The sequence below is a fragment of the Myiozetetes cayanensis genome, unplaced genomic scaffold, assembly GCF_022539395.1.
Source record: "Myiozetetes cayanensis isolate MyiCay16 unplaced genomic scaffold, myiCay2020 scf19, whole genome shotgun sequence".
Taxonomy (NCBI): Eukaryota; Metazoa; Chordata; class Aves; order Passeriformes; family Tyrannidae; genus Myiozetetes; species Myiozetetes cayanensis.
This window is the reverse complement of record NW_026087400.1, coordinates 5329666-5357355: the sequence shown is the minus strand read 5'-3', so window position 1 is coordinate 5357355 and position 27690 is coordinate 5329666. Positions and strand designations below refer to the sequence as shown.

General features: G+C 47.1%; 2 protein-coding genes across 3 annotated transcripts in view; one reads left to right on the top strand and one right to left on the bottom strand.

Annotated features, from left to right (window-relative positions):
• The window catches only part of RPS21 (ribosomal protein S21), a 289916-nt gene extending 276691 nt beyond the window's left edge, over window positions 1-13225 (bottom strand). Inside the window, exon 1 of the mRNA XM_050313459.1 lies at window positions 13222-13225. The gene's annotated coding sequence lies outside the window, so the exon portion shown is untranslated. The remainder of the gene's footprint in view (window positions 1-13221) is intronic.
• On the top strand, window positions 887-27100 carry SLCO4A1 (solute carrier organic anion transporter family member 4A1). Of its 2 annotated transcripts, none has more exons than XM_050313453.1 (12): window positions 887-913; window positions 12444-13422; window positions 14224-14314; window positions 15251-15372; window positions 15607-15718; window positions 20195-20349; window positions 21040-21235; window positions 21792-21957; window positions 22545-22717; window positions 23085-23149; window positions 23681-23829; window positions 24590-27100. In XM_050313453.1, exons 2-12 carry the CDS (start codon window positions 12597-12599, stop codon window positions 24737-24739), a joined length of 2205 nt encoding a protein of 734 aa, XP_050169410.1. In that variant the 5' UTR covers window positions 887-913; window positions 12444-12596; the 3' UTR covers window positions 24740-27100. The 2 variants fall into 2 exon arrangements, with proteins under 2 accessions (XP_050169410.1, XP_050169409.1); XM_050313452.1 differs by lacking the exon at window positions 887-913 and adding an exon at window positions 7912-7957.
• Window positions 27101-27690: the final 590 nt, after the last annotated feature.

The following is a 27690-nucleotide window of genomic DNA, read 5'->3' as shown; positions in this document are numbered from 1 at the left end:
TCCCCAAAGAGCAACGAAAAAGGCTCAAACAAATGTGTTAATGCAAATACAAGGGGTTCGGGGTGTCCCACAGCTTTCCTGCTCAGCCCCCTCAGCTCTGGAGGGGTTGTGCCTCCTCTGCAATCATTACCTGAGCCATGCCCAGCCTGACAGTGCCTGGCACGATATCGTACCCATGCAGATAGCGCCGCGATAGCCATATTTGTGCTCCAGGTTCAACAATGCCCCTGCATCTGCCCCTGCACTTTCCCCTTCCTTTTACTCCAGTTCAGCTCCAGCAATAGCTGGAGGAAAGATGAAAATGCTGCCTTTGCTCTCTGTCACCACAGACACAGATGCAGCTCTTTCAGCACTGTTGCAGGGATGTACCCCAGAATTTCTCCATGAGCATCCTGGGCGTGCAGGGAGGCTGGGATAGCCGCGGGACGAGGGTGGGCAGCCTGAGTGCTGCCTGAGGGCTGCATGAGCCACGGAAAATCGGGCGGTTTTGATATGAAGCCCTTACCCCTGCTCCTACCTTATCCTTACCCCTACCCATTATCCTACCCCCAGCCCTACCGCTCTTCTCTCCTTACCCCCCTTCCTCTCGCTCCCCTATCCCTCTCTCCATCCACTTGTTGTCCCTCTGCCCCTTTACTCCCCCTCCCCAACCCAGGAGCCTTTCCCTGCTCTTCCTCTCCCATCCTCGACCCTCTCTCCCCATCACCTCCCGTCCCCTCCTTCTCCCACTCTCCCGCCGCCTCATCCCCACTTTCGCTTCTGCCTCAGTTTCCCCACCATTGGCCCGGTCGCCGCCCGCTCCGCCGCCGATTGGAGAAGGTTCCCGTCCGTCAGGATCGAGGTGCCCGCCCCGGGGAGCGCGGGGGCGGCGGAGCGAGAGCGGCGGCGGCGGCAGCGGCAGCGGCAGCGGCAGGTACCGGGCACCGCACCGGGCACCGCACCGGGCACCGCACCGGGCACCGCACCGGGCGGGGGGCGCAGGGAGGGATGAGGGGCTGGGGGCTGCCCGAGGGACCTTCCCCGCCGCAGCAGGACCTGCCGGGAGGTGCCGCACGCGTCTGCGGGAGCGGCGCGGGGGAGCCCCGAGGAGACGGGGATGGGCACGGGGCATCCTTGGGGCGATGAGAAGCCCCGCGGGGGGGTGAGGAGCCCCACGGGGGGATGAGGAGCCCCGCGGTGGGGCTCGGGGCTGGGATGAGCGGTGCGGGGAGGCATCTCTCATCCTCGGCGTGCGGGCTTTTGTGTGCGCTCGGTGGGTCGGGGAGCAGAGCTCGGGGTCCGTGCCGGGAACAGCCCGGTTGATGCCACGGAGAGGAGAAAGAGTCACCGAAATGGCCCAACTCATTGAGGATTTCCCGCTTGCGATGGTCCCCGAGGATGCTTCAAGCCTGTAACTGAAATTTGTTAGAACTGATTCACTGCGGTTTGGGCTTTTCCTTTTAGCGAAACCGTGTCTTTCTATGGTAAATTAAAAAGATACCGAGAAAAGGCGGAAAGTAAGGGAGGGTAGTAAAGTGGCATGGCAAAAGGATTCTTGCAACAAGAAAAAAAAATGTTAATGATAAAATAATCCCTGTTTCACAGGGGCAGTAACTGAAGTTAGAGAAGGAAGTACGAGGCAGGATGCTGAGCAGAATTGGAGCACTTTAGTCACTTGCCCTATATTACTTTTATAACCCATTTGTTCAGATGATAATAATCAAAAGCTGTTATAATAAAACTGCTTTTTTCAGTTCTGAGAGCTTAAAAGGCACAAGTGGACCTTAATCACGGGTTTGTTGCATTAACATTTTATTACCATTTTATAGGCTGTTTGGTTTTACTAGGCAACACGCTACAAACCTGCAGTTACCCTAGTCTGGCACCTCTCTTTTTAATATATATATTTCTGGGCTCCTACTTTCTGTCGTGCCACTTGGTTGTAAAAACACACATTAAAATAGCATTCGAGGCAGAATGAACACAAAGGAGATCTTTAGAAAAGTATGTCAGGGCTCTTGTAAACGTGCGAGGAAGGATGAAACTGTGGGGAGAGAGGGTTAGTCAAATAATGAAAAGGAAAAAAAAAAAAAAAAGTAGCTATTTATATGCAAAGAGGTCTGGCCTGCAAGCTGCCAGAAATGATCAGAAACTGAAGCAGCAGCCCTGTGCACTGGGTGGGCTGTGAGGGACAGACCACAGCCACTTGCCCGGACATGACTCTGCCGGAACTGTGCAGTGTGAGATGAGCATGGTCAGGTGTGACCAAGTGCCATCTGAAGCCCTGGGAAGCGGCCACTCCACTGACATTGCCTTAATTTGTCCTGCACGTGGGGCAAACCCACTAAGTGACAGTGGCAGAAACATGAAGTGTGACCCTGGCGTGAGAGATGAGGCGGGAAGCAGCAAATCCTGCCAGGGTTGGATATTCTTGGCCAGTGAAACCAAGAACTACCTGAGCAAGTACTCACTAGAAGCCTTTACAGAGATTAGAGATTTGCAGGCAAGGGGGAAGATGGGATCAGCCACTAACAAAAGAAATACCCAGCGGCTTAGGGAGATCAGCATCCAGCTGCTCGGTGCCTCATGATTTCCAACTCCAAACTCCTCCAGGCAGCTTTAATCTTTTTTTGTGCATGTGTCTTTGCAGCACAGAGTATGCTGGGGAGGATCCTGCCCTCTGATTTGGGGCTTTACACCCTGTGGTAGCACAAAAAGTGAATCATGCCTCTGTTTCATGCTGCTCATTTTGCTCAGTCCATCCCAAAAAGCATCACTGAGTATTTACTTTCCCTTATTTTGAGTGTACCAAGCCCAGAAAGCTGCTTTTGCTGATGGGCTTGGTCACAATCTGCAGGTGGAGGTGCTCATGTGCAAGGTTGTCATACACTTTGCTTTGTCATTTGGGGGTTTTGTCTTCCTCACATGTTTCCTTCAGCTGCTGCCCACAGGTTGATTATTCAGAGCTTGGGACATTCACATCTTGCAGAATCCCATTAATGCAACAGTGAATGGTGGAAAAGCTCTTCAAGGCTCTGCACCCACGGAGCAGAGCTGGGGGCTGGTTGCTGGTGGGTTAGTGATGTACTGAGTATGACTTTCAGGGAAAGGTTCCCCCCTTTGGATTTTGTGCTTATTGAGTTGAGGTCACTGTATTAAGGAAATGTGTAGGAGTTACTAACCAGGCTGTTATGAATGTGAGCAGCCTGGAAATGCGGTGGTCTGGCTTTCAGTGGCCACCCTGAAGCGTGCTGTGTTTCCCAAGTACACTTAAAAACCATGTCATTTTGGTCTGTTGAGGGGCTGATCCTTGTGCAGTGGAGCAGAATTTGGGAGCTGTAGCAGTCCAGAGCACCCTACAGGCAGAATCAGGGGCTTTGACCATGGGGTTGGTGGCAGCATGGCTCTCCCTGCACACGTCCCACATCAGGTTTCCAGCTATCCCAGCCTCTCTAGCTGTGGGATCTCCAGATGCAAGAGCCACTCTCCTTTCCCTTTTCAAAACTGATTTATTGCTAGACCTCCCTGTGATATAATTAGTTTTGTTCCATCTTGGCCTTGAGTGACCTCCTGGCGTGCGAGTGGCGATGCTGGAGCGGCAGGATTTGAGAACAAAGAGTTTCTGCAAACACGTTCTGGGAAAAACGCTCTGAGAGAGGTCAAGGACTCAACTGGTTTATGAATCCCAGACAAAAGCATCCCTTCTACTTCAGTAGCTGGGACGAGTGATTGTCGACAAGTACTCAGAGTGGGCCACTAACTTTAGTAGATTTTGTGTCAGACCTCTCATTAGTGCAGTGGAGAGCATGTGATGAGGCAGTGAAGGCTTTATTATTAACAGGGTAGTGTTATTCTGACCTTAAATCTCTCCTCAGCCAGAAGTACCCCTAAATCTGGGATTCTACAATGTTGCTGCTGCCAAAAATAATGTCGTTCCACCTCTAGATTTTAAATGAGCCTGAGCAATGGGAATATGTTAGTGCTGGGAAATACTCTGTTTATTCTGGTTCATCTCGTTCAGCAAAGTGCAGAGACTTTCTGGCAGTTCCTGAAAATTAAGAGATAAAAAAATATGTTAAGATTCTAAACTTGATAAATGGTACCAACCCATGATACAGAAATAAAAAGTCCCCAAAACATAGGAAGGACATGGACTCTTTTAGATTTTTTCTGTTCCCTCAGAGCCTCCCCTTGAAAAACTGCATCAATCTTTTTAGCTTGCCGAACTCCAAATAAATGAGATTTGAGCATTTAATTCAAGATTTCTTTTGCTTTAAAAGCCCCATAGGGAATGGAATCTCAGCTGCAAGTCGGAGCAGCAGCAAAGCTGCTGTACCTTGCCTTGGCTGGAAGGGTTTTGCCCAGGCCTTCTGTCCATGACTGACCTGATCCTGCACTGCTTCAGCATAATCAGGACAGGGCAGATGCCATGGGGCTTTATGTTAGCATAAGAATTCCCAGAAAAAAAGGGATTTCCTCGCAGTGCTTTCAAAGTGACTTTACGGTCTCCTTTGTATTCCTGGAGCGGATTCAGTCTCATGGAGGATTTAGATCTTTGAGCCAGATGTGGGTCTTGGTTACAGCAGAATCAGCCTTTTCTGGAGTCCCCATATAACCCTGACATGTAACCTGTGATCCTGTTAGCGTTGCATATTTTCCTCTATTTGGCAAAAAACCTTGAAAAGAGTATTTTAACATGCCAGAGAAACTGAATTAAAAAGAGTGAAAAGTAGGTAACCAGGCTGTGATACACTGATTATGTTTCAATATTTTAAAATAATTTAAAGTTTGAATATTTCCTTTTTTCAAGAGGCAATAACAAGACTTCCTTACCTACCACCACAAACCAACCAATTTTTATTACCTTGAATTCCTTTTTACTTTCTTTGAGTGATCTTGAGAACCCTGCTTGGATGCCTTGTGTGAACAAGCACCACCATGGGCAAGCAGGATCAGGCCCATCACTTCTGATCAAACTCAGTCTTCAGTGACTCCCTTCAAGCTGATGATCAGGGACAGGGTTGTGTCCATTTCTGTTGGCACCTCGCTGGGGACTGTAGGTTGGGAGCAGGTCCACGCCAAGGAAAATAAAAAATTCCTGGCCCAGAAATGGAAACCTCACTATGTTGCTGCGTGGAAGCAGGAATCCCTTGAAGGCAGTTTCCTGATTTCCAAGTAAATCCATCCTCCAACAGCTGCTGTCTAAGGCTGTGATTCCTCATGCGTGAGAAGCGGGAGGGTGCAAGGTAGAACGTGTCTCCCCATTGTGCATGGACAGCAAACCCCTCTGAATCCCAGCAGATGTTTTAGGTTGACACTGGGAACATTATATGCCTGTTTATTGCTTTATCTCAGGAAGAAGCAGCATTTGGCACCAATTTCTCTCCCTGGCAGTCTGAACGAATTAGGGACCTGGTTGAACGTTGTCAGATGAAGGACGTGCCAGCCCGCAGGAGGGGCAGCTTGCAGGGCCTGTGGTGCTTGCAGAGAGTGTGCATTCACCTCTGTGCACCTCTTTCTCCATGTATTAGATGCATATTGATGTATGTGCCTGTGGAATTGCTGTTTCATACTGAGCTGTGGCTCTTAGAGAGGCCTGTTCATGCTGAACCTCTTCTCACCTCTTCTGATGGGGGTGATTTTTGTTTATTTATTTAGAGGCAGCCAGCTATGGAAGATGCCTGCAGCCAAGGACAGCACAGCCAGGGTTTACCTGGTCCTTTACAAAAAAAAACTTGTGCTTTGTGGCCATGCTTGAGGCTTTCAGTGCTGCTTTCTACAGTAGATGTTTGCTGTAGTCACTGTAGGAACTTGCAGCACGAGGAATCACCGTTGGAATGTGTCTGAGGTTTCTTAGGAAAGTATCATTTCAGGTTGGCTTCTTCTTACCATCCTTGGTGGCAGTGGTCAGCAGCCCTGCACTCTGCCAGCGTGCTCATCTCATGCTCTGCCCCACTTCCCTGTGGGTCTGGGTTCCTGCCCTCCATCTCACAGTTGCTGTAGTTTGGGTTTATGGTACTGGTTTGGGATTTTGAATCAGGGAATGAAGAGATGTCATCCCTTTGAAAGTGGTCATCACTTCCTCTCAATTACACTATGCCCTCTTCAGAGAAATCCCCAAATATACCACAGTGTGTCAAGATCTAGGATGTTGCATGATCAAATGAGAATTTCCTGCAAGCTGATACTGTGTTTATTTAAGTGGATGAAATATGATGAAGTATAATGCTTGTTTAGCTCATCTTTGCAGGGCAGTTGGGGAGTATTTGGTGTCAGGGAACTTAGAGGCTGCAGATGCCATGTCAGAAGTCATAGAAGCCATATGAGCCTGTGCACTGATCTGGACCAAATTCCCTGTGCCACGTCAGATTTGTGCTTAAGGGGTTAATTTTACACCATCTGGCTTTATGCTAGATCAAATTTTGTGTTTGTGTTGTGGTAGCCAACATGAAGCCAGAATAAGCTCAGGGTAATATGCTTGGCTAATCCAACAGAAATATGATTATCTGCCTGTTCCTACTCCAGATCATATCTGCAGTAATGGGTGATTTAGCAACACGAAGTAGTGATTGTGGAGACACAGGAGAGGGCATAGGGCTGGAGCACCTCTGCTGTGAACACAGCCCCATCCCTGGAACTGTTCAAGGCCAGATTGGATGGGCTTTGGGCAACCTGGTCTAGTGGAAGGTGTCCTTGCCCATGGCAGGGATGTTGGAAGTAGATGGTTCAGCCCAATCCATTCTGGGATTGTGTGATGTGAGGGTGTAGATGTGAGGATCTCCTTGCAGAGGGCAACAGAGAGACAAAAGGAATGTCTAATTCAGATTAGGTACTTAGCTTTAAACAAGTCATTAAGGGAGAAAAATTGCAGTCTTAGTGCAGAATGACTTCCTAGGGAGTCACCTGAGAGGCAGAAATCGAGGTGATTTAAGTTTGCATTTTGCATGCCAGAGTGAGTTCCTAGGTGCTAATCTGAGGTTAACCAAAACAGAACAGCTGGAGTTCTCCTGTATTTTGAAGTATTGTACATTTCAAGCAGTGAGTTCATTTAAGTGCTGTCTGGGAGTCTCTGCTGTTCCTGTGCTTGGCAGGAATCTCAAGACTAATACCTAAGAGGATTAGAGAGCATCGCTGAATGTTAAACAAGATCCAGGCTAAGCGGTGTGCACCAGTGAGCCTGTGCTCCAGGGGCTGTTTGGGGAAGCTATTACTCGCTGATCTAGAGGGAAAAAGAAAAAAGTGGGCTTATAAGGGAAATCTCTTCCCTCAGTGAATCCTTCCTGTAGATTCTGTGTCTCCACGTGCCCGTGTCATGCACTCCTGAGCTCACTGCCAGTGGTGAGTGTTGCAGGGGATGTGGATGATCAGCAAGTTTCTGTTTCTGTGATGCTTTTAGTTCTTCTCCTGCACTCTCTTCAGCTCTGTGTTGTCTGGCTTGAGTGAGGAATGGGGGGCATCCAGCTCACCAACATAGGGTTGAGCTGGAGAACTTGTCATAGGAAAATCAAGCTAAAAACTGTCTGGTAGAGTAATATGACCTTGTGGTACATGATTTTCCCTGTAAAGTCCACTTAGTAAAAAGAAGGATTGGAAGCCAATCATGTCTTAGGAAAAAGTGAGTTCTAGGAAGTTTCATGGTATCATTTCATCTGGTTTTCCCTTTTTTTTTTTTTCTTTACCTTCATACTGATCAAGCCATGGGGATGAACAAGAGTGAGTTTATGTAAACTGTGGTAGATGACAACATTATTCAAATATATCTGTTCTGAACGCAGCATCCTTGAGTTGTGCCATGCAGGATGTTGCATTTTTTTGCATTTTTATTGCTTCTATCTTTAGAAGCGCCAAAGAATCATGTGCCTCACATTCTTCATTTGGGTTTTGCTCATTTTGTTTAATTCCTTGTATCGTAAAGGATTTGCCTGAATCTGCGTCTTCTGCACGGAAACAAAGAAGGGACAACTATGGGAACTAACTGGTAAGAGCTGATTAACTGCTCATGCAGAAACAATATCCTGAATATTGAACATTCTTAAATGGGTTGTCAGAGTGCAAATGATGGAAAATAACACCACGAAGTGGGCAAGGCGTTCCTAGATCTTGGGAAAATGCTGGTGGTGGGTGTGGAGACACCCAGCTCCATGGACAGTGACAGTGGTGGAGAGTGCAGGGCTGTGCCAGCGTGAAAACCTTCTCAGCATTGGTCAAACTTATGGGTAGGAAAAAGATACTAAAGCAAGAGTGACATTAGGAAGAGGGAGTTAGGGCTTACAGCATAAAAGACACTTTTGTCTGGCTAATCTTTGCTATGGCAAACTGCAGTGTCCCAGCTAAATCTCCTTCATACGCTGGCACTGCAAGTTTTTAAAGATGGTCTAAGGCAGCTGCCTCCAATTGTACTTGCACAGATAAGCTGGAACAAATAAGTAGACTCAGAAAATCTGGCTAGATTTATCTTCAAAGCATTTTCGAGCAGCTAATTGAAAATTATCCAAGCCACCTTCCTGATTTCTTGTGTCGTATTGCATTAATTTGCCAGCGAATGGAAAGCGCTTGGAAAACATATGAAGGATTTATGAGTGCTAAGCTTTACTATTTGGAATTTGTTTGATTATAAATATATCCTTGCTCATGTGATAATTTAAAGCCAGTTTCTACTGCTCCCTTCCATGCTTCAGACTGCTGCTCTCTAGGTGTGTTTCTCATTCCTGAAACTTTTCCGTGTGTGAAGGGCCTTACTGTTCCCGTAGGAATTGCTTTCAAAAGGCTCCAGGCTGGACCTGATGCCACTCCCAGCAGTAGCAGCATCCTCTGTATTGCTGAACCAGAGGGATGATTTTTGAAACTGTCCTAAAAAATGTAAGGTTCACACTTGGTGTGAGCTGGGTGAAGTTCCTCAGCTGCCAGGAAAACAATTCAGTGTTGCATGGGAACAACCCACTCATCTCATGCTTACTTTTATTTCCTTTTAACTGAAGCAGTGCCTTAAAGACAAGCCCCATTCACAGAACTGAGAGGTGGATTTATCTCACTTCTGGGAGGCTTCCCCATTCCTAAAGCAGTCAGTGGATTACACTTGATCCATATGGTGTTTATCAGCCACGAGAGAATAACACTGCTAATCCTCTGAGACCAAACTATCTGAGAAGAATTCAGTGTGTGTTACCAAGAGAAGTTAAATGTACAAACCCGGATGAATTTGTCCCTTTCTGGAGTAACATGAGATTGGTACTTGGATGTGGACTTTCCCAAATTCAAAGTCCTTGCTCAGTAAGGTCAGTCTCACTCACAAATGGAGAAAAATAAAGGAAACCCATGGTAGCCACTGAGCATTGCCTGGGGCTGCTCCTGCCCAGTTCCCAGTACACTTTCTAATAATTTTTAATCCCCTATACCTGTTCCTTAGGAAACATCTCAATGTATGCCATAGAATTGAAAAAAAATATTAAGTCTGCTCATAAACTGTGCTCAGCTATGGAAAGCTGAAGTTATGAATAGATGTTATTTGCCACAATAATACCATATAAAAGTCAAAAACCATAGCGTGAGAGGGAAGATTAACTATTATTGGGCATGTTTCAGCAAATGGGATTATTTTGCATGTCAGTTATGAGTTAATTTGTAACATTAATCTAATCACAGTCTTTGGCAGAAATACAAAATGTTTTTAATTGGTCCTGTGACTTTTTAAATGATCACCTGATGAAAAGCTTGTAAATTTTACTATTGATTTAATGCTAAATATTAGGGGGGGGGGAGGCTTTACAGATTTCATCAGGAAATACAAATCATATGCTTTCATTGCCTTGCTACTTCTGCTGTGTTGACTCGATAATGTTGGCACTCTGGAACCAGCTGTACAGTGGGGAAAACAAAAGAGTTGAAATCTTGCAGCAAAATGAGAAAATCTATGGCAGGGAGATAATAGCATTGGGGCTGATTCAATGTAAGCAAGAAATCACCAGCTGAGTCATTAAAACCAGAAATGAATGGGAGGCAATAAATGGATGGCTTGGATGAATAAGAATGATTAGGAAGTGCGTGAAGTTGCTTGGGTTTTTTTTTTCCCCCCTAAAGATTATATTTTGTCCTATAAAGTGGCATATGGCTCCTGTGAAAGCTAATACCCGCAGTGAATGTGTCACAGCCAGTTTATAAATACTTTAAGAGATGACAAGCAGCTCGGTGGACAGCAAAGAGCAGGAGTGGGCTCCCTGCCTGCAGCACCTGGGCACAAATCATTAGCTCAGATCTACAGGGAGATATCCAGGAGGTGGGTGTTGGGGCTGAGAAGGCTTTTGGGTGGGGGGAAGCATCTGCTGCTTGGAGGAAAGGCTAGTTGCCTCCTTGGAAATGTTTCACCCTGTTTGCTGTTGACTAGGACTAGCAGTGACTGAAGTTGAAGGGGAGGGTGATGTGGCCACCTGGGTCAGGCGGCCCTGACTCCTGCCACCAAGGGAATAAAACCTTTACTCTTCCCTGACTCATGAAATATCAAAATATCAACATAAATTCATGAAGTTTAAAAGGACATATCCCAGTGCTGGTAAAGAGACAGTAAGAGTGTTTCCTCCAGGGGGGAAGGTGGGCCAGTTTGGGAACTCGTGGCTCCTGGTTGCATCTGGTACTAACAGAGATGTGCTTTATCTGTCGACTGAAATTGGTGAGAGCACAGTCAGTCCCCAGCCAGAAAACCTTCTTTACAAGTGCAGTCAAATGTAACATCAGACATGAGTTTGATACAGGTTTGATAGGGGCAGTGTGCAGCTGCATTCAGTGGCTGCTGTGCGGGAGGCACGTTTGATTTACACGAACATGAGCTGTTCCTCCCCTTAGAGCCTGATTCAGCGCCTCATAATCACTCCTGACTTTAACAGAGTGCTAAAGCAGTCTTATTTATTGCTTCCAATATCACATCCAAAGATGAGAAACAGATTTAGAGCTGTAAGAGTTATAAGAACATTGGAGAGGCGAAAAAATGAAAAAATAGAGCCTTGCACCAAGGTATTATCTTTTTGTGCCAACATGTTACAACAGTCTGTCTCTGCAGCAGGATTTCAATGCCTGCAGTCATTTTTTGCATTTAAATGTTGCACATTAAAGCACTCAGCCAAGAAAGGTAGGAGTTACCTGGAGGAGTCCAGTGTGGAGCTGCAAAGCAGTGCCTTCCTTCCTGCCAGGCTCACCTGGTCTGCATCATATTCCTGCTAAAATCTGAACCCTGAAATAGTCCATGCACTCTGCTCCCCAGACAGGGTAATTAAGATAAAATTTTGCTAATGAAAGGTGGATCTCATTTGTTTAACTTACCTTAAGGACCAGACCTGTTGTAGCACTACTGACCTGAATGTTTAATATTTGGTAGCACATGTGATCTGTCCTCTGCCCTTCTGGGGTGGGAACAGGACCTCAGTGCTGCTCTGAGCATCACCTTCTGCCAAATCCTCTTGTCCCAGTGCCTGCAAGACCTGCCAGTACAGGAAAGCACATCAATGCTCGTGCACAGTATTTTTTCCAGCAACCTACAGATAAGTACTAACATCTTCACCAAAGGCTGCAATATTCTCAGGTTACAGCCATCTGAACATGGGACGTTTTATCAGGGAAACAAATGCCCTTTCCCCCCATTCCCTGCTGATGAGGCTGATTACCCTCTCAGGGGAAAGTTTTTATGGGAACGTCTCACACAGATGCTGGTAAAAAGTATTTGGAAATACAGGATGCTTTGAAGATGCTCTCTGCCAAAACACTTCTCGTATTTAAGACCAGTGTTAAAGGGAGAACCTTACTATTTCATCATTTATAGTTCAGCCAAGGCATTTAAGGAGAAATCCTCTTGGTTGCTGGCACGGTCAGGTGCTGCAATGCACAGGAACTGGTTGAAAGAAGGCAGTCTGCATCAGTAATCAGGTTAGAGTCAGCTGCCTCTGCCCTCCAGCTCCCTCTGAAATGGCATGTAGTCTAATTAGTTGTAGAAAGGATTTTACTGAATAGTTGTAAACAGATCTGAGGGCTTGGAATAAAATCAATCTGACTGTGGAAACTTTTCAGGATAATTATAAACTGTTATTGGCAGAGTGTGAGAGAGACCAAAGGACTTTAAGCAGTGGGAAACTTGTAGCTGTGCGGGCTGCTCTCTGCAGGGAGAAGGAGAGGGATGGATGTTGTGGGTAAAGGCCTAACCAGGCCTTTACCAGAGGAGAGATTGGGGGCTTTAGCTGCTGGGGAGACTTCCTTTTATTTTTAGTGCTCCTGAATGTATTGTTCTTTTCTGTAATGTTAATGATACCTGAAGTACCAACACACCTCATGGTGGAGGGTACTCGACCAGGTGACCTGCACAGGGAAATGCTTATACTTATTAAAAGAAAAAAAAAAAAAGAAAAAAAGAAATAAAGGAAAAAATATTTGAGGGGTTTAAGCATGATTTTATATAAAGGCATGTAAAAATTCTCTTTTCACAGATCAGAATGGTCTTGGCTCAGACCTTCGCCATTTCCCTACTGATGTAAGCATTGAAAATTTCATCTCCAGGACAGGCCAGTCCTCACTGGCCCTTGAAGTCACCCCGGCCACCAACCCACCTTGGCCTGCTGCTCAACTCTGTGTTCCTGTTCATGGCAATGCCCCAGAATTCCACCAGAGAAAATGGCTTTTGTTTCACTCAGACTCTTGACTTCTCCCACCCGTCTCCTCGTCCCGGCGATGCCAGTCGGACCTTCAGTGCTGCCAGCGGGCGGGATGCCTGTGGCACCCCAGTGAGCAATGGCATCACCTCCTCCGGTGTGCCCAGCCCCTCTGACTCGTGTGCTGAACCCCTCTGCTCCACCACCCCGGCAGAGGAGGAGACCCAGTTTGAGGAAGGGATTAAATACGTGTCGGCCGAAGGGGAGGAACTGGCCTGCGGCTGGGGGGGGTTCACCCCCGGGTGCTTACAGCTCTGCAACACCTCCAAGGGCGTCTTGTTCTTCCTCTGCGTGGCCTCCTTCCTGCAAGGCATGACCGTGAACGGCTTCATCAACACCGTCATCACCTCCATCGAGCGCCGCTTCGACCTCCGCAGCTACCAGAGCGGGCTGATCGCCAGCTCCTACGACATCGCGGCGTGCGTCTGCCTGACCTTCGTCAGCTACTTTGGGGGGAACGGCCACAAACCGCGGTGGCTGGGCTGGGGGGTGCTGGTCATGGGCTTGGGCTCCCTGCTCTTCGCCCTGCCCCACTTCACCACGGGACAGTACGAGGCGCGCTCGGCGGCCGAGGTGGGTGTCTGCGGGGGCAACCAGAGCCTGCCGTGCTCCCAGGCTGCCTCCAGCCTCTCCGGCTACAGGTTTGTCTTCATGCTGGGGCAGTTCCTGCACGGGATGGGAGCCACGCCGCTCTACACGCTCGGTGTCACCTATTTAGATGAAAATGTCAAGACTAACTACTCCCCTGTGTACATTGGTGAGTGGGGCTGGAGGGGCAGCTCGAACCCTTCGGGGGATGGTGGGAGGGAGAGGTGGTTCCTCTGCCTCAGCGCCCAACAGCCCCCATTGGGAACAGCTCTGCTGGCACTGCTCAGTCTTTTGTTCCTGATAACGGGAGAGGTGGAAATCAGGGGGACGTGGCAGCTGCTGGGGAGGTTTGGATTATTTACTGTGAGGAACTGTAAGCACAGCTGGGTGTTTTTCCCCCCCGCAGCGCATGCCTTGCGGATCAGGAGGTGCCTCCTGCTCCTGGCATGGAGCCAGCTGGGGAGAGCCCTCTGGCCATGCCCTGGTGTGTGCATGGCATTAGCATCTCTGGCAGACAGCCATGAGGCCATACCCCATCTGTGCACGGGGATGCAGAACCACAGAATAGTTTGGGTTCGAAGGGACCCTTAAAGGTCATCTGGTCCAACCCCCTGCAATGAGCAGGGACACCCTCAGCTTGTTCAGGTTGCTCAGAGCCCTGTCCAATCTGACCTTGAATGTTTCCAGGGATGGAGCATCTGCCACCTGTCTGGGCAGCCTGGGCTGCCTGTTTTACCACCCTCATTGTAAAAAACTTCTTCCTTATATCTACTCTAAATCTTTAGATCATCACCCCTTTAGTGCCGTTTGTGTCTCAGTGGTTTAGGGAGAGGGGTGTGACGAGGCCAGAGGCTGAGCATCCTGCATCCAGGAGGGAATTGGGCTGGGTCTGCTGGGCACCAGCAGTGCTCTGCAGCATCCCTGGCTGACACGCTGCTGGTTGTCTAACACAGCTTGTTTTCCCTTTCAGCTGTTTTCTACACTGCTGCAATCCTTGGGCCTGCAGCGGGTTATCTGGTAGGAGGAATGTTTCTAAATATTTATACTGAAATTGGCAGAGAGTAAGTCGTTAAAAAAAAATCTTGTTCCTTTCCCTTTATGCTCTTAAGTTTCCTTTGGGGTTAAAAAAAAATAAAAAAATAATAACAATGATCTGAAACAATGACCTGGTGGCTGGGTGGAAGCGTGCCTTGGGTGTTCAGTGGTGTGTCTGCAGGGGGGAGAGGCTGGAAGAGTGGTTTGAATTAGTGCTGCTACTGGAGGAAAATTGCTGACAAACCTGTCAGCTTAAATCCTCCTTCACGCTGCACTGCCTGTGCTAATGAGGCTACGAGCAGCAGGTGAATTTTTTGAATGAGTTCCCTGATGAGCAGTGCTACCAGCAGTGCTGATGGCCCTCCCAGTCATCCCACCAGGATGCTTAGTCCCTCCTTGCTTTGTAGTATTTGTAATTTATTCTTGTTTCCTTACAGGTTCTTTGGCAGATCATAGAATCATAGAATGGTTTGGGTTGGAAGGCACCTTACTGATTATCTAGTTCCAACCCCTCTGCCACAGGCAGGGACACCTTCCACTAGACCAGATGAATGGATTAAAAAGGGGAAATGGGTGTTCAGGTGAAGGAATGGGTTATTTACATCAGTTTTCTTGCAAAGGGTGGTTTTAGGGTGGAGCAAGGATCTTAGCAGCCCCAAAAGCACAAATGAAAAGGGGTGAGGTGAATGTACAAGCCAGAGATGAAATGAGAATTAAATGATACAATTTCCTGGGCTCATTAAGTGGTAAGAGAGGCAGGAGGCTGTGTGGCAGGAGGGATGGTGGATGTGGCATCCCCATCAGATCACTACAGGGGAGCCAGAACTCCATTTCCTTCCCTGTCACCCCCACCCCGTGTTCCCCCAGCCCCTGCCAGCCTCAACAAGAGGCACACCGAGCTGTCCTGCTCTGTTTCCAACCGCCACCTCTCCCTTGTATCCTTTTGGCTTCTCTTCTCACAGGATTGGCATCTCCCCTGAGAACACGCTGTGGGTGGGGGCGTGGTGGATTGGCTTCCTCGGGGCCGGAGCAGCCTCCCTCCTCATCTCCATCCCCATCCTGGGGTACCCCCAGCGCCTCCCAGGTACGTGGCTCCCCCAGGGCTGGGGCTGGAAGAACTTCCAGTGCTTAAGTTGTAATTCCTAAATGGATTTCACCACCTTGGCTTTCCACTTGCCTCTTTCACTGCTTCTCCCTTGGAGCTGTTGGCGGAGGGAGGATGTCACGCTGCATTTTCCCTCTGCAAATCCTCTGCTTCAGTAGCATCCACATCCCGTGTCTGACATGCTCCCTGTCCCTGTTTGCCTCTCGTTTGCAGGATCCCAGCGCTATATTGTTATGAGGGTGTCAGAGGCTCATCAGATAAAGGATGGGAGCCACAAAAAGGCATCGGATCCAAACTTCGGGAAAACAGTTAAAGATCTGCCTCGGTGAGAAAACCACCTCGTGCCTGAGGTTCAGGGAGCCCTCTCCAGAGGAGAGAGAGTAATGGGCCCAGGTTGAGCTTGCTTTCAGCCCTGCCAGCTCAGAGGTTTTGCCCATCTCAAGCGATGACACTTTTACAGAGGAGGTGGCAAAATGCCTGTTCCCATCAGTGTCTGGAGACTCTCACTGGAGGGGCTGAACTGGAACTGGTGCTGGGGATCCCATGGGAGAGCAGGGGACAAGGGGCTGGTCCCATCTGGGGCTTTCAGGAGCCCACATCCACATGTGCAGATCCTGTGCCACACATTGAGTATCACCGAGAGTATCTTAATGCCAAGCTTTAGGTGATAGGAGATGCCCAGGCATTGCCAGCTCATTCCCTCTTCCCCAGCAGCATTTTTTCTGCCTGTTTGCTTATGCCTGGCCTCACCTGGCCCAATTGCGTATTTTCCAACATCTTCTCCTCCCTAGCCCCTTGGGGTTTTTTCCTTTCCTCTGTTTTCACTGATGTTAGATCCCTGTTTGGCCTTTTAATGAGAAACGAGATGAAACAGGCCCCCTGATTCTCACAGCTCCATTCCAAATCCAGGGAACAAGATATGCTGCACTGTAGCTTTCAGTTCCCTTTCTCTTTTATTCTTAGTTTCTTTTTTTTTTTATCCTCGTTTGCCTTCACATCTTCCAGCCACCTTTTATGTGTTACTACTTCTTATCTCTCCAGCAAGGCAGTGACACAGCAACTTGTTTAATCCCTGAGCTGCTGCTTGGCTGAGTGGTGCAGGTTTGCACCAAGTGAGGTCTGGTAGGAGGTGGTTTAAAGGGGTCCTGGCTAGGAACAAACCAGTGGCCAAAATTAAATGTGGCCTTTTAACCTGGAAACTTTTATGATGAATCTTTGAAATCTTTTGGGATTTTTTTTTTTTTTCTGTGTTGAGCTGTATTTAAGTGGAGGGCAGGGGGAGAGGTGCTGCTTTATTTACAGCTTGGGGTTAGCTGGCGTTCAGGCTCTGGGTGTTGCAGAAATACCTGGGTGTCGATCCCTTTTGGAGCTTGCAGTCCATAAGGGGCCTTTTCTTTTTTGTATTTCTCCCAGGACCGTTTTTAGGGAGGAGATTGTATCCATGTGTGACGGCTGCTCCATGCAAAGGCAAACACTCAGTGTTGCCAAACCCCAGCCCACTGCCAACAATTATTTCTGAGCTGTGGTTGTGGTGTTGCTGCTGTGCTGGCAGAGGAGGGTGGAAGCAGGTGCTCAGTACCGGAGTTTTCAGCACCAGTCGATCTGTGTTGTGTCAACACAGTGACTCACATCACTCTGGAATTCTTGGAGACTTTGTAGGAAGTTTACCAGGGGTTAAGACAGTTTTATGAAGAATATTACATTGAACAGATTTCAATACTGTTATTAAATGGCATTCTTGACTGGGTGCCATTTTCCAAGGTCATGGCTTATTCTCCTCACGGAAATTAAATTCAAAACCTGCATTTAAATAATGATAAGGTTATGCCTAAAACCAACACAAACAGAGAGGGTAGCAGAGAGGGATGAAATTCAGTGGTTGATGCTTTTCTTGCTTCTCTGGAGCAAAGCTCCCACTGTTTCTTGGTGAAGGCTGTCTGACAGCAGGAAAGGAGACAGTCCTCCTTCAGGAGCATCTTCTTTCACCCTTCATTCCTGAAGAACAAATAGCTGAAGGTGGGCAGCTTATATCAAACAATTTAGATCAGTCCAGACCTTTGCGTTTGAAAGCAAAAACCCAGCAGACTTTTGTGGTCCCTGGTTTTGATTAATAAAAGGGAAGTGCCTTAAAGGCTTGCTATTCTGGAAACTTGCATTAAAGAGGAGATCACATCTGTGCAGGCAGCTCTTGGGGACACGTGGACCAGGCTGGAGAGTGAGGCCAGAGAACACTCACTGTTCCTTTTGTTATATTTAGGGATCGTGTGCTACACATTTTCTTACAGCACGGACAGGAACAGTCTCACAAAGATAAGCAGAAATAATGATGAAGTAAAATGCTGTTCTATTCCATCAGGATCCTTTCTAAACAAGGTTAATGAGTTGCTGTACTCACAGTGCTGCCTAGGAGCAGGGGCTTACAGGAATGTAGCCCATACAGCTTAATCCCCTGCCCTGAAGAGACTCCTGTCTTAAGTCTTGGGTTGAAAAGCCCTGATAAAATAGCGTTTTCCTTTATCTGGTTCCATATGATTGCTCTCCTGGAATAACCCCTCCTGTCAGAGCAGAGGGATGCAAACAGAAGGCATGTAGAGCTGTGGCAGGAGAGGAGGTGAGAGACAGAGTTTGTGAGGATCACTCACTTGTCTGTCAAGCTCTGATCTTCAACATGAGAAGCTGTGGTCAGTATTTCACTCATCACTCTTGGGTTAGGTGCAGGGTAGGAGTTTGTTTTGTCTCATGGCTTTACTGCAGCTTCCCTGCCCCTCCATTCCCTTGGTGGTGGTGACAGCAGGTCTCATTTTATGCTGGAAATGACCCCATTCACATGCTGTGAATAAATTGCATAAATATCCATCTACTAATGACTCATTAGCTTGTGTCTGCACTCTGTTACAGTCTGAGGTGTCCTGGGCATGCCAGGGTTTCTCAGGGGGTCACATTCTGGTTATGCAGGTGGTCCCAACCTCCTCAGGAGAACCATTATGTCATGAAAGAGTTCCTACATATGCCCATGTCAGTAAAGACTTGGAGGGTCAGCTTTAATACATGTTGAGATTCTTCTCTGTGCCAAGCCTCCTGAAATCCCTTTGGCTGCAAAAACTGAGGACAATCAAGGCCAATCAAGAGTTAGGTGGTTTCTGGGTGTGTTTAAAGTCCTACTGATAGCGATGAAAAGGTCTGTGTTGACTTTAGTAAGGTTTTATGTGTCATAGCTGCTCACAACTACATCTTCAAACAGATTAAATTACCTGAGTAAATTCTTACTCAAGTGCTGAAAGGAGTTCCTTTGCATTTTTTTACCTGCAGGTCTAACCTGGCAAAGGGCACAAAGCCACACTAGTGCCAGGGAATGACTCTTTTCTGTAAAAAGAGGAGGGCACTGTCTTCAGTGCCTGCATTTTTTTTGCATCAGCCACAAGGTCCACAAGTGGTTTTTTTCACTAAAAGATTAGGCTTTGCGCTTCCAAATAAAGCATACTTGAAAAGATCTGGAAAATAGTTTAGTAAATTAAACTAATCCCAAGAACTACACAATGTTTAGTATTAAGCTCCATGAAATCAAAGTGTAGGAATGTGTGGTATTTCTGTGTTTCAGCTTATTTGTTCTTTCAATGTAACGAAATTCTCCATTTGATGTGAGCAAAGTTGCATAAATCTGAGGCTGAGCCTCAGCACATCTCTCCCTCACTTGTACTACAGTAGGTTTTTTGTGATCTCACACCTCCTCTGGAGCAGGAGTGGTAAGTGACTGTTCCCTTCTGTTCAGTGTTGCTGCCCTTGTTGCAGGATGATGGGTTTGTGCCCATCCCAGAAATGGCATGACCTGTGGCACTGGTCTGGGCTTGGCTTGGGGAAAGTCATGCAGCAGAATTTCAAGCTCGCTACAAAACGTCCCCTGCAAAGCAGTGTCAGCCCTCTTAGTCCAATATCCGAGATAGTGAGAGATAATTGAGACCATCCCATGTGCCTGAGGGCCTTTCTGTGTCTCAGAGATGGAATTGTTGCTGGATCTGCATATAAATGACACATGGCAATTTCTCAGGCATATCTACAGCTCTCTACTAAATCCTAGTGGGTCAAAGTAAAATGTATTTACTCAACTTGTACATTAAGCTTCAAGTAAAACTGTGCTTTGATTGTGGGAGAAAGATTGATTTCTGGCTTTTTTTGTGGATATAAGGTGTCTTGGAGGTGTTTCCTCCATACAGAAAGGCTTGCTTGGTATTTCCCCTGAGGTTGTTATTCTTCTGAGGATGTGGGTGCATGAATAACGTGTGCATGTGAGGATGTAGCACCACTTTGTTCCCTGCTCTTGCTTGAGTCAGGAGTCCCAAGATATCTGCCTTCAGGGCCTAAAAAACCTTGTGCCTCCCCTAAATTTGGTGAGGAGTAATGTCCTTTCAGTATTGCTTCATCTAGGCAAAGCCTGACCCTAAATATTGGAAAATTACTGCTGTCGTAATTAGAAAATTACAACATCCATATGGAAGTCGTGGTACCCTGGGTGTGAATTTTATCACACACTATGACATCTTCTCTGTGCAGGTACACAGGGACAGGTGAGGGTGCCCTCAGCATCCTTCCCTGGCTGGTAGGACTCAATAAGCATAAGTGGAGAAGATCCCTGCTCTTTCAAACCCCAGTTAGCTCCCTTCTGGTATTTTTTTCCTTCAAAGAGATGCAGCACGATGGGATGCTGCCTCATCTTACATGTGATCCTTCTGACTTAAAGATAGGGACAGACCTGAAGTCAAAATGTGCCACAGTGATTCAATTCCAATATATTTGTCCTTCCCAGATCAGTACTGCTACTTCTGAAGAACCCCACCTTCATCTTCCTCTGCTTAGCAGGAGCAACTGAAGCCACCCTCATTGCTGGGATGTCCACCTTTGGACCCAAATTCCTGGAGTCTCAGTTTAGTTTAAGTGCCTCTGAAGCTGCTACATTTTTTGGTAAGGAAACCATGTTTTTGCAATGTTTTCCCATTTTGCCAACAAATAGAAGAGCACTTTAGCCCATTTAGAGTGGAGACAAACACTTTGCAGTTCATTTACAGAGCAGTTATCCTCTTCAGCTGTTAGATAGGATCGCTTCCATCAGCCCATCTCCACCAAGTGCACTTCCAGAGCCATATCTACTGACATCAGGAAAAATGTGGTCACTTCTGTAGCCATCTGTTACCCTCTAGAGGAAGGCAAAATAATTGTAGTGTGTTCCTTCTAGTGCATTACTAGGAAACATTGACTAAACGTTTCCTGTAACGAGGGATGTCTGAGCTGGGGGACATATTTTGTCAGCATCCAAAAACTGGGGAGGGTCCTTGTATAGCTGCTGTAACATAGACCAAGGAAATGGTCTCCAGCAAGCATCAAGACTCATGATGTGCTCCTGAAAGAGTCAGCTTTAAGATCTCTGGGTAGGAAGAGCTGTTAACCAGGCTCATGCCACGTTACCTGAGGTGTTACGGAGGACCAGCTACTATAGCAATGTCCACTGACCTCCCACCAAGAAGCCACACAGCAACCAAAGGGTCCTTTATATGCAAGACACACTGCAATTAATGTATTCAAACATGAAAACTCTTTGCTGACATTTCTAAACTTGCTTGTGTTTTTTTTCCCTTTTTTTTTTTTTTTTTTTAGGTTATCTGGTCGTGCCAGCCGGAGGGGGAGGCACATTCCTGGGAGGATTCCTTGTGAATAAATTCAAACTCCGCTGTTCAGGAATCATCAAATTGTGTTTACTTTGCACAGTGTCAAGTCTGCTGGCGATACTGATCTTTTTTATCCACTGCCCTAACATGCCAATGGCAGGAGTAACACAGATGTACGACGGAAGGTAACAACAACCATCCCATCTGTCTGTGCTGCAGGGTCCTGCTCAGAATAGGATAACTCCAAACACACAGTGCTGGTGGCAGTCTCATGTGAATGTGTTGGGGATGAAAGTTGGTGTCCAGTCAGTCCTACATGCAGATACTGAGGGTGAGACACAGAAAACAGATGTCCTAATTTTTGCAACTGGATGGAGTTTATAGAGGAGACTCCCTAGTTAGTAAGGGAGGGGAGATCAGAGGTGCCAGAATGTAAGATACTCCACTCTTCAGTTGCCTTTGCAGTGTCCTCCATCTCTAGCCAGTGGGATAAACTGGACCAAAAGTGGGAATCTCCTCTCCAAATGGAAGTGTCACCCTAAGAGCTGGTCACTTAAACTCCCTGGTAGCTGTGGAAAAGAGACACCTCCAGGGCACAGTTTAAATTGGGTGAAATGAAACCCTTCCCAAGCCTGACTTGGTGCTCCTTAGGTATCCATTACAACCCCTACTGTCTCCTCTTTCTGTACTCATCTTCTCCTGGAAAATGCTGTTCACTGACTGCTCCTGTGTTTCCCTCAGTGCTTTGCCTGGTGGGCACCTCAACCTGACAGCAGCCTGCAATGCCAAGTGTGGCTGTTTGCAGGAGACCTACAGCCCTGTCTGCGGGAGCGATGACATCATGTATTACTCTCCCTGCCACGCTGGGTGCAAAAAAGTGTCTGAAAAACTCAGGAATGGCAAGAAGGTATGTCTGAAGGCACTGTGTATTAACAAGGTGGTGGCACACCTTTGGAGTGATTTGGCTGGCCCTGCAGACGTGTCCACAGGTTTGAGCTTTGCTGCAAATCAGTGTGAAAGTCTGGGGGAAGATGGATGCTCTCAGGCACAGAAGGTACCCTGAGGTCACCCTGATTTGCTTCTCTCATTATGTCCAATCATCTTTGCCTCATTCTGGGTCAAACTGTGCTGAAATCCAGGGTAAATCACCCAGGCAGGCAGGGAACTTGGTAAGCACCTAATTTCTGTCCTAATGCTTATTTTGGGTCTTCAATGAACATGATATGCCTCCTCATCCTTCCAGCATGTTGCTCATGGAGCCAGACAAAGGCTTAAGAAGTGTAGAGTTGATATTCAGCATTCAAGAGCTGCCTGACAGAGAGTTAATTTCTCTTACTTAATGACCTGCTTTGAAACAGAAGTGTGTCAAGAATGCAGCTTGATTTCCACTTCCCTCCATTCCGGGAGTGAAACCAGCTGTTTCATGATTTTTAAAGCTTTGACTATCACCATACTCTCCTTGGCAGAACATCCACCAACCTTTTTTTTTTCCAGGTCTATCATGAGTGTAGCTGTGTCAACAGAACCCTCCTGCCCGGCCCTGGCGATGCAGAGGCAGGGAAATGCACCTCCTCCTGTGCAAAAAAGCCCTTGCTCCTGTGCTTCATGTTCGTGGTCATCCTCTTCACCTTCCTGAGCAGCATTCCTGCCCTGACTGCCACTCTGCGGTAAGCACGGGATGGCCTCACCCTCTGCCAGCGCTGCAAGAAGCCTCAGTATCCACCTCTCCACTTTATCCTGCTGGCTCAAGCCACGGGGAAGGTGTGATGGGAACCACCTCATGGCTGGCAGCCTGGAGACATCAGGACTAATTCCTTTCCCGGACTAGCTGGGAAAGCAAATTTTAGCTTTATCCTCTGACATGGGATACAGCCAGGTTTACATGAGGCTCTATCAAATACACATACACATTGAGGTGATCCTCAATCTCCAGAGGGGATGGAGGTCCCAGGTGTGCAGGAGGTGGTGTTGTGGGGCAGGGAGGGGCCAGGCAGCCTGGCAGCATTTTTAAACAAAACCCCTTCTGTTCCCCAGGTGTGTTTCTGACAGGCAAAGGTCCTTTGCACTTGGGATCCAGTGGATTGTGGTACGGACACTAGGTATGGAGCAGAGTGAATCTGAGCACTTGTATGGTCTGCTGGTTTTGTGGAGTGTGTGCTAAGCTGTCACCTAAGAGTAAAACACATTGGGTTGGAAAAGAAGTGAGTAGGACATGCACACATGATGAAAGGAGGATGCTTTCTTTTGTTTGCTATCATTCAGAAAAACCTAATTCCCTTTGCTTGTGATTTGCAAACTGAATGGAGGGTTCTGTGAAATGTTACAGTTGGCAGAGGAGCAATGTCCTGGCAATGTGTCCTGATTTTAAGAAAAGGAGCAGATGTATTGAAGCTCCTTGTGTGTCTTTCGGCTCTTGTGCAACATGTAGGTCAGGATGGTCAAAAGACCTGCTGGACTCTCAGATCTTGAAATCCAGTATATTTTTGATACCTCGTGGCTCTGGATGCTGCAGGATGAGTTTTCTTAATCGTGGTAGCAGCAGAGCCTGATGCTTTTCTGCAAGCACCTTGTGACTTGCAGGACTGCTGTGTAGGTGCTGCCCAGACTGAAGCTCCATTCTCTTCCCACAGGAGGCATCCCTGGCCCTATTGCCTTTGGATCCATGATTGATAAATCCTGCCTGCTCTGGCAGGACCAGTGTGGTGAGCAGGGCTCTTGCTACGTTTACCAGAACTCAGCCATGAGCAGATACACCCTCATCGCTGGACTGGTCTACAAGGTGAGGCTGCCAATTAACTCCACTCTCTGATAAAGCAAGCAGGTCTTTAGGAGAAAACATTTTTCTCTGGGAGAGAATTCCACTGAATTGGGTTGCCCTGATCTGGCCTCCTCCAGAGGAAATTAAATTTTTACAAGAGAAATGTTCTCAGGGAAGTCAAAAGCCTTGTTTCCTTCTCACCAGGTAACAGTGCTCCAGACACCATCATTCTCTTAAATTCCCATTATTTTTTAGGCTTACAGCTTGTTTTGTGCCATATGAAATATCTCCTCCAAACAGTAACCAGAGTGATTTTTACTAGAAATGGAGTAAAATACATAACTGCAGTGTGTTAGTGAGAGTGAGGGATGGCTTTGTGGGCAGGCTGTAAATAACCATTCCCCGATCTCTGCTAGAAAATAAGAGCTTAGAACTGTTGTTTTTATTTATTAGCAGAAAAACATCGTTTTAACTGCTCCCAAACAAGCAGTTGCCCTAGATAGTAGTGTTTAGCAGTTGCTGTGATAAAGAGGCTCTCAAAAGCCTTCCAGCAAGTGCCTCATGCAGCACTGTGTGTGGGGTAAATTCTCACTGTCCCATTGCTATGGGGCTGGATAATTTCGGATTTTTACCCCCTCTGGCTCTGTGCACTGCTCTGCTGCCCAGGCTGACCTCCAGCATCACCTCCTCAAAGCTTGGTCAGCAAATCTCATCCCAGGTGTGTCATAGGCACTGTGTTTTGTGGGAAGCAGAGAGTAATGGGGTGTCTTTGTGGCTGCAGGTGCTTGGAACAACCTTCTTTATAGTCGCCTGTTTACTCTACAAACCCCCCCCGCCGGAGTCGGCTCCAGGCAGCTCGGATGCATCCGAAAATGGCAACAGTGACCTCCAGGAGCACAAGCCTTCACTGCCAGCTGGAGAGGATATATAGTGCTGTACTCATGCAAGTGACTTTCTCAGCCTCAAAAATTCAATGAGAAGACGTAATGCAGTCCCCAGGGGTTTTTAAATTAACAGTAATATTATAGCTATTTTTTTTTTCTAGTCGAAGATAAATAATTTAATTAACCACTGGTGTGCTTTGCTGTTTTCCTGATGGCAGAAGCACATCTAAAACCGTGAGCTGGTGCCACATGCAGTTATTTAATTTTATTTAAAGAAAGGGCTACCGTAGCTTTATTCTGTGTCTGTGACAAGTGAGGACCATGTTCTCCACTCGTGGAAATAAGCACTGGTAACTCCAATGGAGCACGTGGGTTTTAAACCACCAGAGGATCTGGACCCTAAAATCTCAATTATAAAGCCAAGTGTAGCAAAACTTCTGTTGGGACTTCCCAAACCTGGAAAGAGCACTGCTGTCCTGCAGTCTGCATTGCAGCGAGGACAACTGGCCCTTAAACTGCTTTATGCAAAGCACACAGCCCTGGCAGCGTCCTGCTCCTTCCTGTGACACACAGCATCGCTCTGTTTGTCCAGGAGCAGGTTCTCTTATTATGCAAGTTCCTATTACCATGTGATGGGAGATGGGTTTGAGAGGAGATTTGATTAGCAAATCCATCAGGACACTACGGGCAGCCTTCCCCGGAGCTGCCGAGCACTGTACACTCACTGCCTCACTCATTGCAGGGTTTACACCGTGGTGACACTTCATTTTCTTTCTTGTGTTGTTTAAAAGTGATGCCTTTTGTAATGTACTGTGCAAGACTTGAACTTCTTGTTATTTGCTGGGTGGGGGAAGACATGAGATACAGATCTATGCAATGCTTCTCTTTGGTTGTTCTGGAAAGACACTGGGGTAGGGTAAATGGAAAAGTTGGAGTAAATTTAGTCTGCCTCTAGACCACTAGCTTAAGGGATAGGACTGCCTTGTAGGAAGGGGATGCTGACTTGTAACTGGCCTGCTTGCAGGTAGGGAGGGCAGAGTTCCCAAAATGACCTTTGAATGTGCACTTGCAGTAGAGACCAGGAGCTTTCTGAGGGGCAAAAGTAGAATTTGGGCATGTTTATGTCTGGCTTCCCTCTCAGGCCAGATCAGGCAAGGTTAGTGCTTGGTCTGCCTGTATTTGCACAGCCACATGGCCCGGGTCCATCTCCAGGGGAGGCTGTGGCCAGCCCCTGGAATGTGGCATTGTAGAACCAGGTTCACAGGGGACGGGACCTGCATTACCGAGCTACAAAACTGGTGCTTTTATTTTTTTTTTTTTGTGTTCCAGCTCCAAATTAGAATTACTTTGTAGATGTTTTTTGTATATTTCGTGTATTTATGCTTTCATAAACAGACACAGGATGGGCATTTTCTTTCTTTGTTAGCAAAGGACTGACTCTCAGAGCAGAGGTGAAGCCGTTCCGGTTGCAGACAGGGATGGCAGCTCTGGGAGTCTGGTCCATCTTCAGGTTGATGATGGTCAAGAAAACAGCTTCCTCCGTTCCCAGATTCCCTTCCACCCAAGACAGGTAGTGACATTCCTGCTTCCAGACCATCCCTTGAGCATCCCTGCCCCATCCCTGTAAGTGCTCAAGGCCAGGTTAAACAGCGCTTTGAGCAACCTGGTCTAGTGGAAGGTGTCCCTGCCCACAGCAGGGGGTTGGAACAAGATGAGCTTTAAGGGCCCTTCCAACCCAAACCATTCTGTGGTTCCATGATGTTATCTCCAGTAACTGCTGAAAAAATCTGAAGGTCCTAAGGGTGAGATGGAAGGTGGCTTTTGGCAGCTTTTGAGGGGGCACAGTGTGCAGGAGAGCCCTGTTTTGCCAGAGAGGCAGGATTGGACCCACTGATGCAGGAGTTAACCCCAACACCACCCAAACACCACAGGCTTCTTCACAACCTCCACCTGGGTTTGGAGCCACCTGCAAACACGAGCCTCTCTCCAGGCCTTGCCTTTTCCACCTCGGACACACTGGGTACAAGCAGGGACCTTAGATGGGGGAAATGCATGAATGTATTTTGGGAACATATTTTATGTATGATGTATTTATGAAAGGTAGAAGTTTTTCTTAATATATATATATGTATATGGATATTGCAATGCAATTTTAGTGTTTATAAAATGAGCTTTATCTGAGTGTGTTGTTTCCAGAGCAAAACAAGAGCTTGTGGGATTCTGGGCATTTATTATGTTGCTGTGGGACTAGTAAGTCATGAATTTTAGTAAGCAGCAACAAGGCAGCAACCATAAACAGGTTGTTTAGGTGTACAGGTAACTTAAAAATTTGGAAAGTATGTTTCCCAGTTCATTTGAAGTATTATGTTGGTATAAAAGCATAGAAATACAACAGTATTTCACAGGTATTTGTGTGTGTGTGTGTTTTTCATAAGTTGTCACCCTTTCCCAGCTGCTGTTCTTGGCAGAGGTGTATCTACGGTGCCAGACTTTGCTTGTATCATCACAGTGTCTGCAAGGAGGAGAGTTTGAACTCAGGTTTGTGTTTAAATCACAGTGTTAATAAAACCCCTCATGGATACAGAAGCTTCAGGCACCAGGTGACACTGAGACCATGTGGGTTGGTGCTTCTCACTGACTTATCCTCTTCTCCTGAGACAGAACATAATTGCTTTGGAGGGCAAAAGGAATTTTGTGGTTGCCAGGGAAGAGCAACCTTCATTTCCCTCCTTCATCCACAGACTGACCCTGTTAAAGCCATGGAGTTTCTGCCAGACCTGCACTGGGTAAATGAGTCAAAGTTCTGTGTCACCTGTGGTTTGCTAAGGGCTATTCACACAGCTACAGAATACAAATAAACAGTGGTTGGTGTTGAGGAGACACCACGGGGAAGTAAAACAAATGAGTGCCCAGAGGGAGGGAAAGCAGGAGAAACGGATCATTATTTATTGTAGACAAAATCTCAGGCGGTCAATGAGCCGGTTTTCCTGGTGAGGAG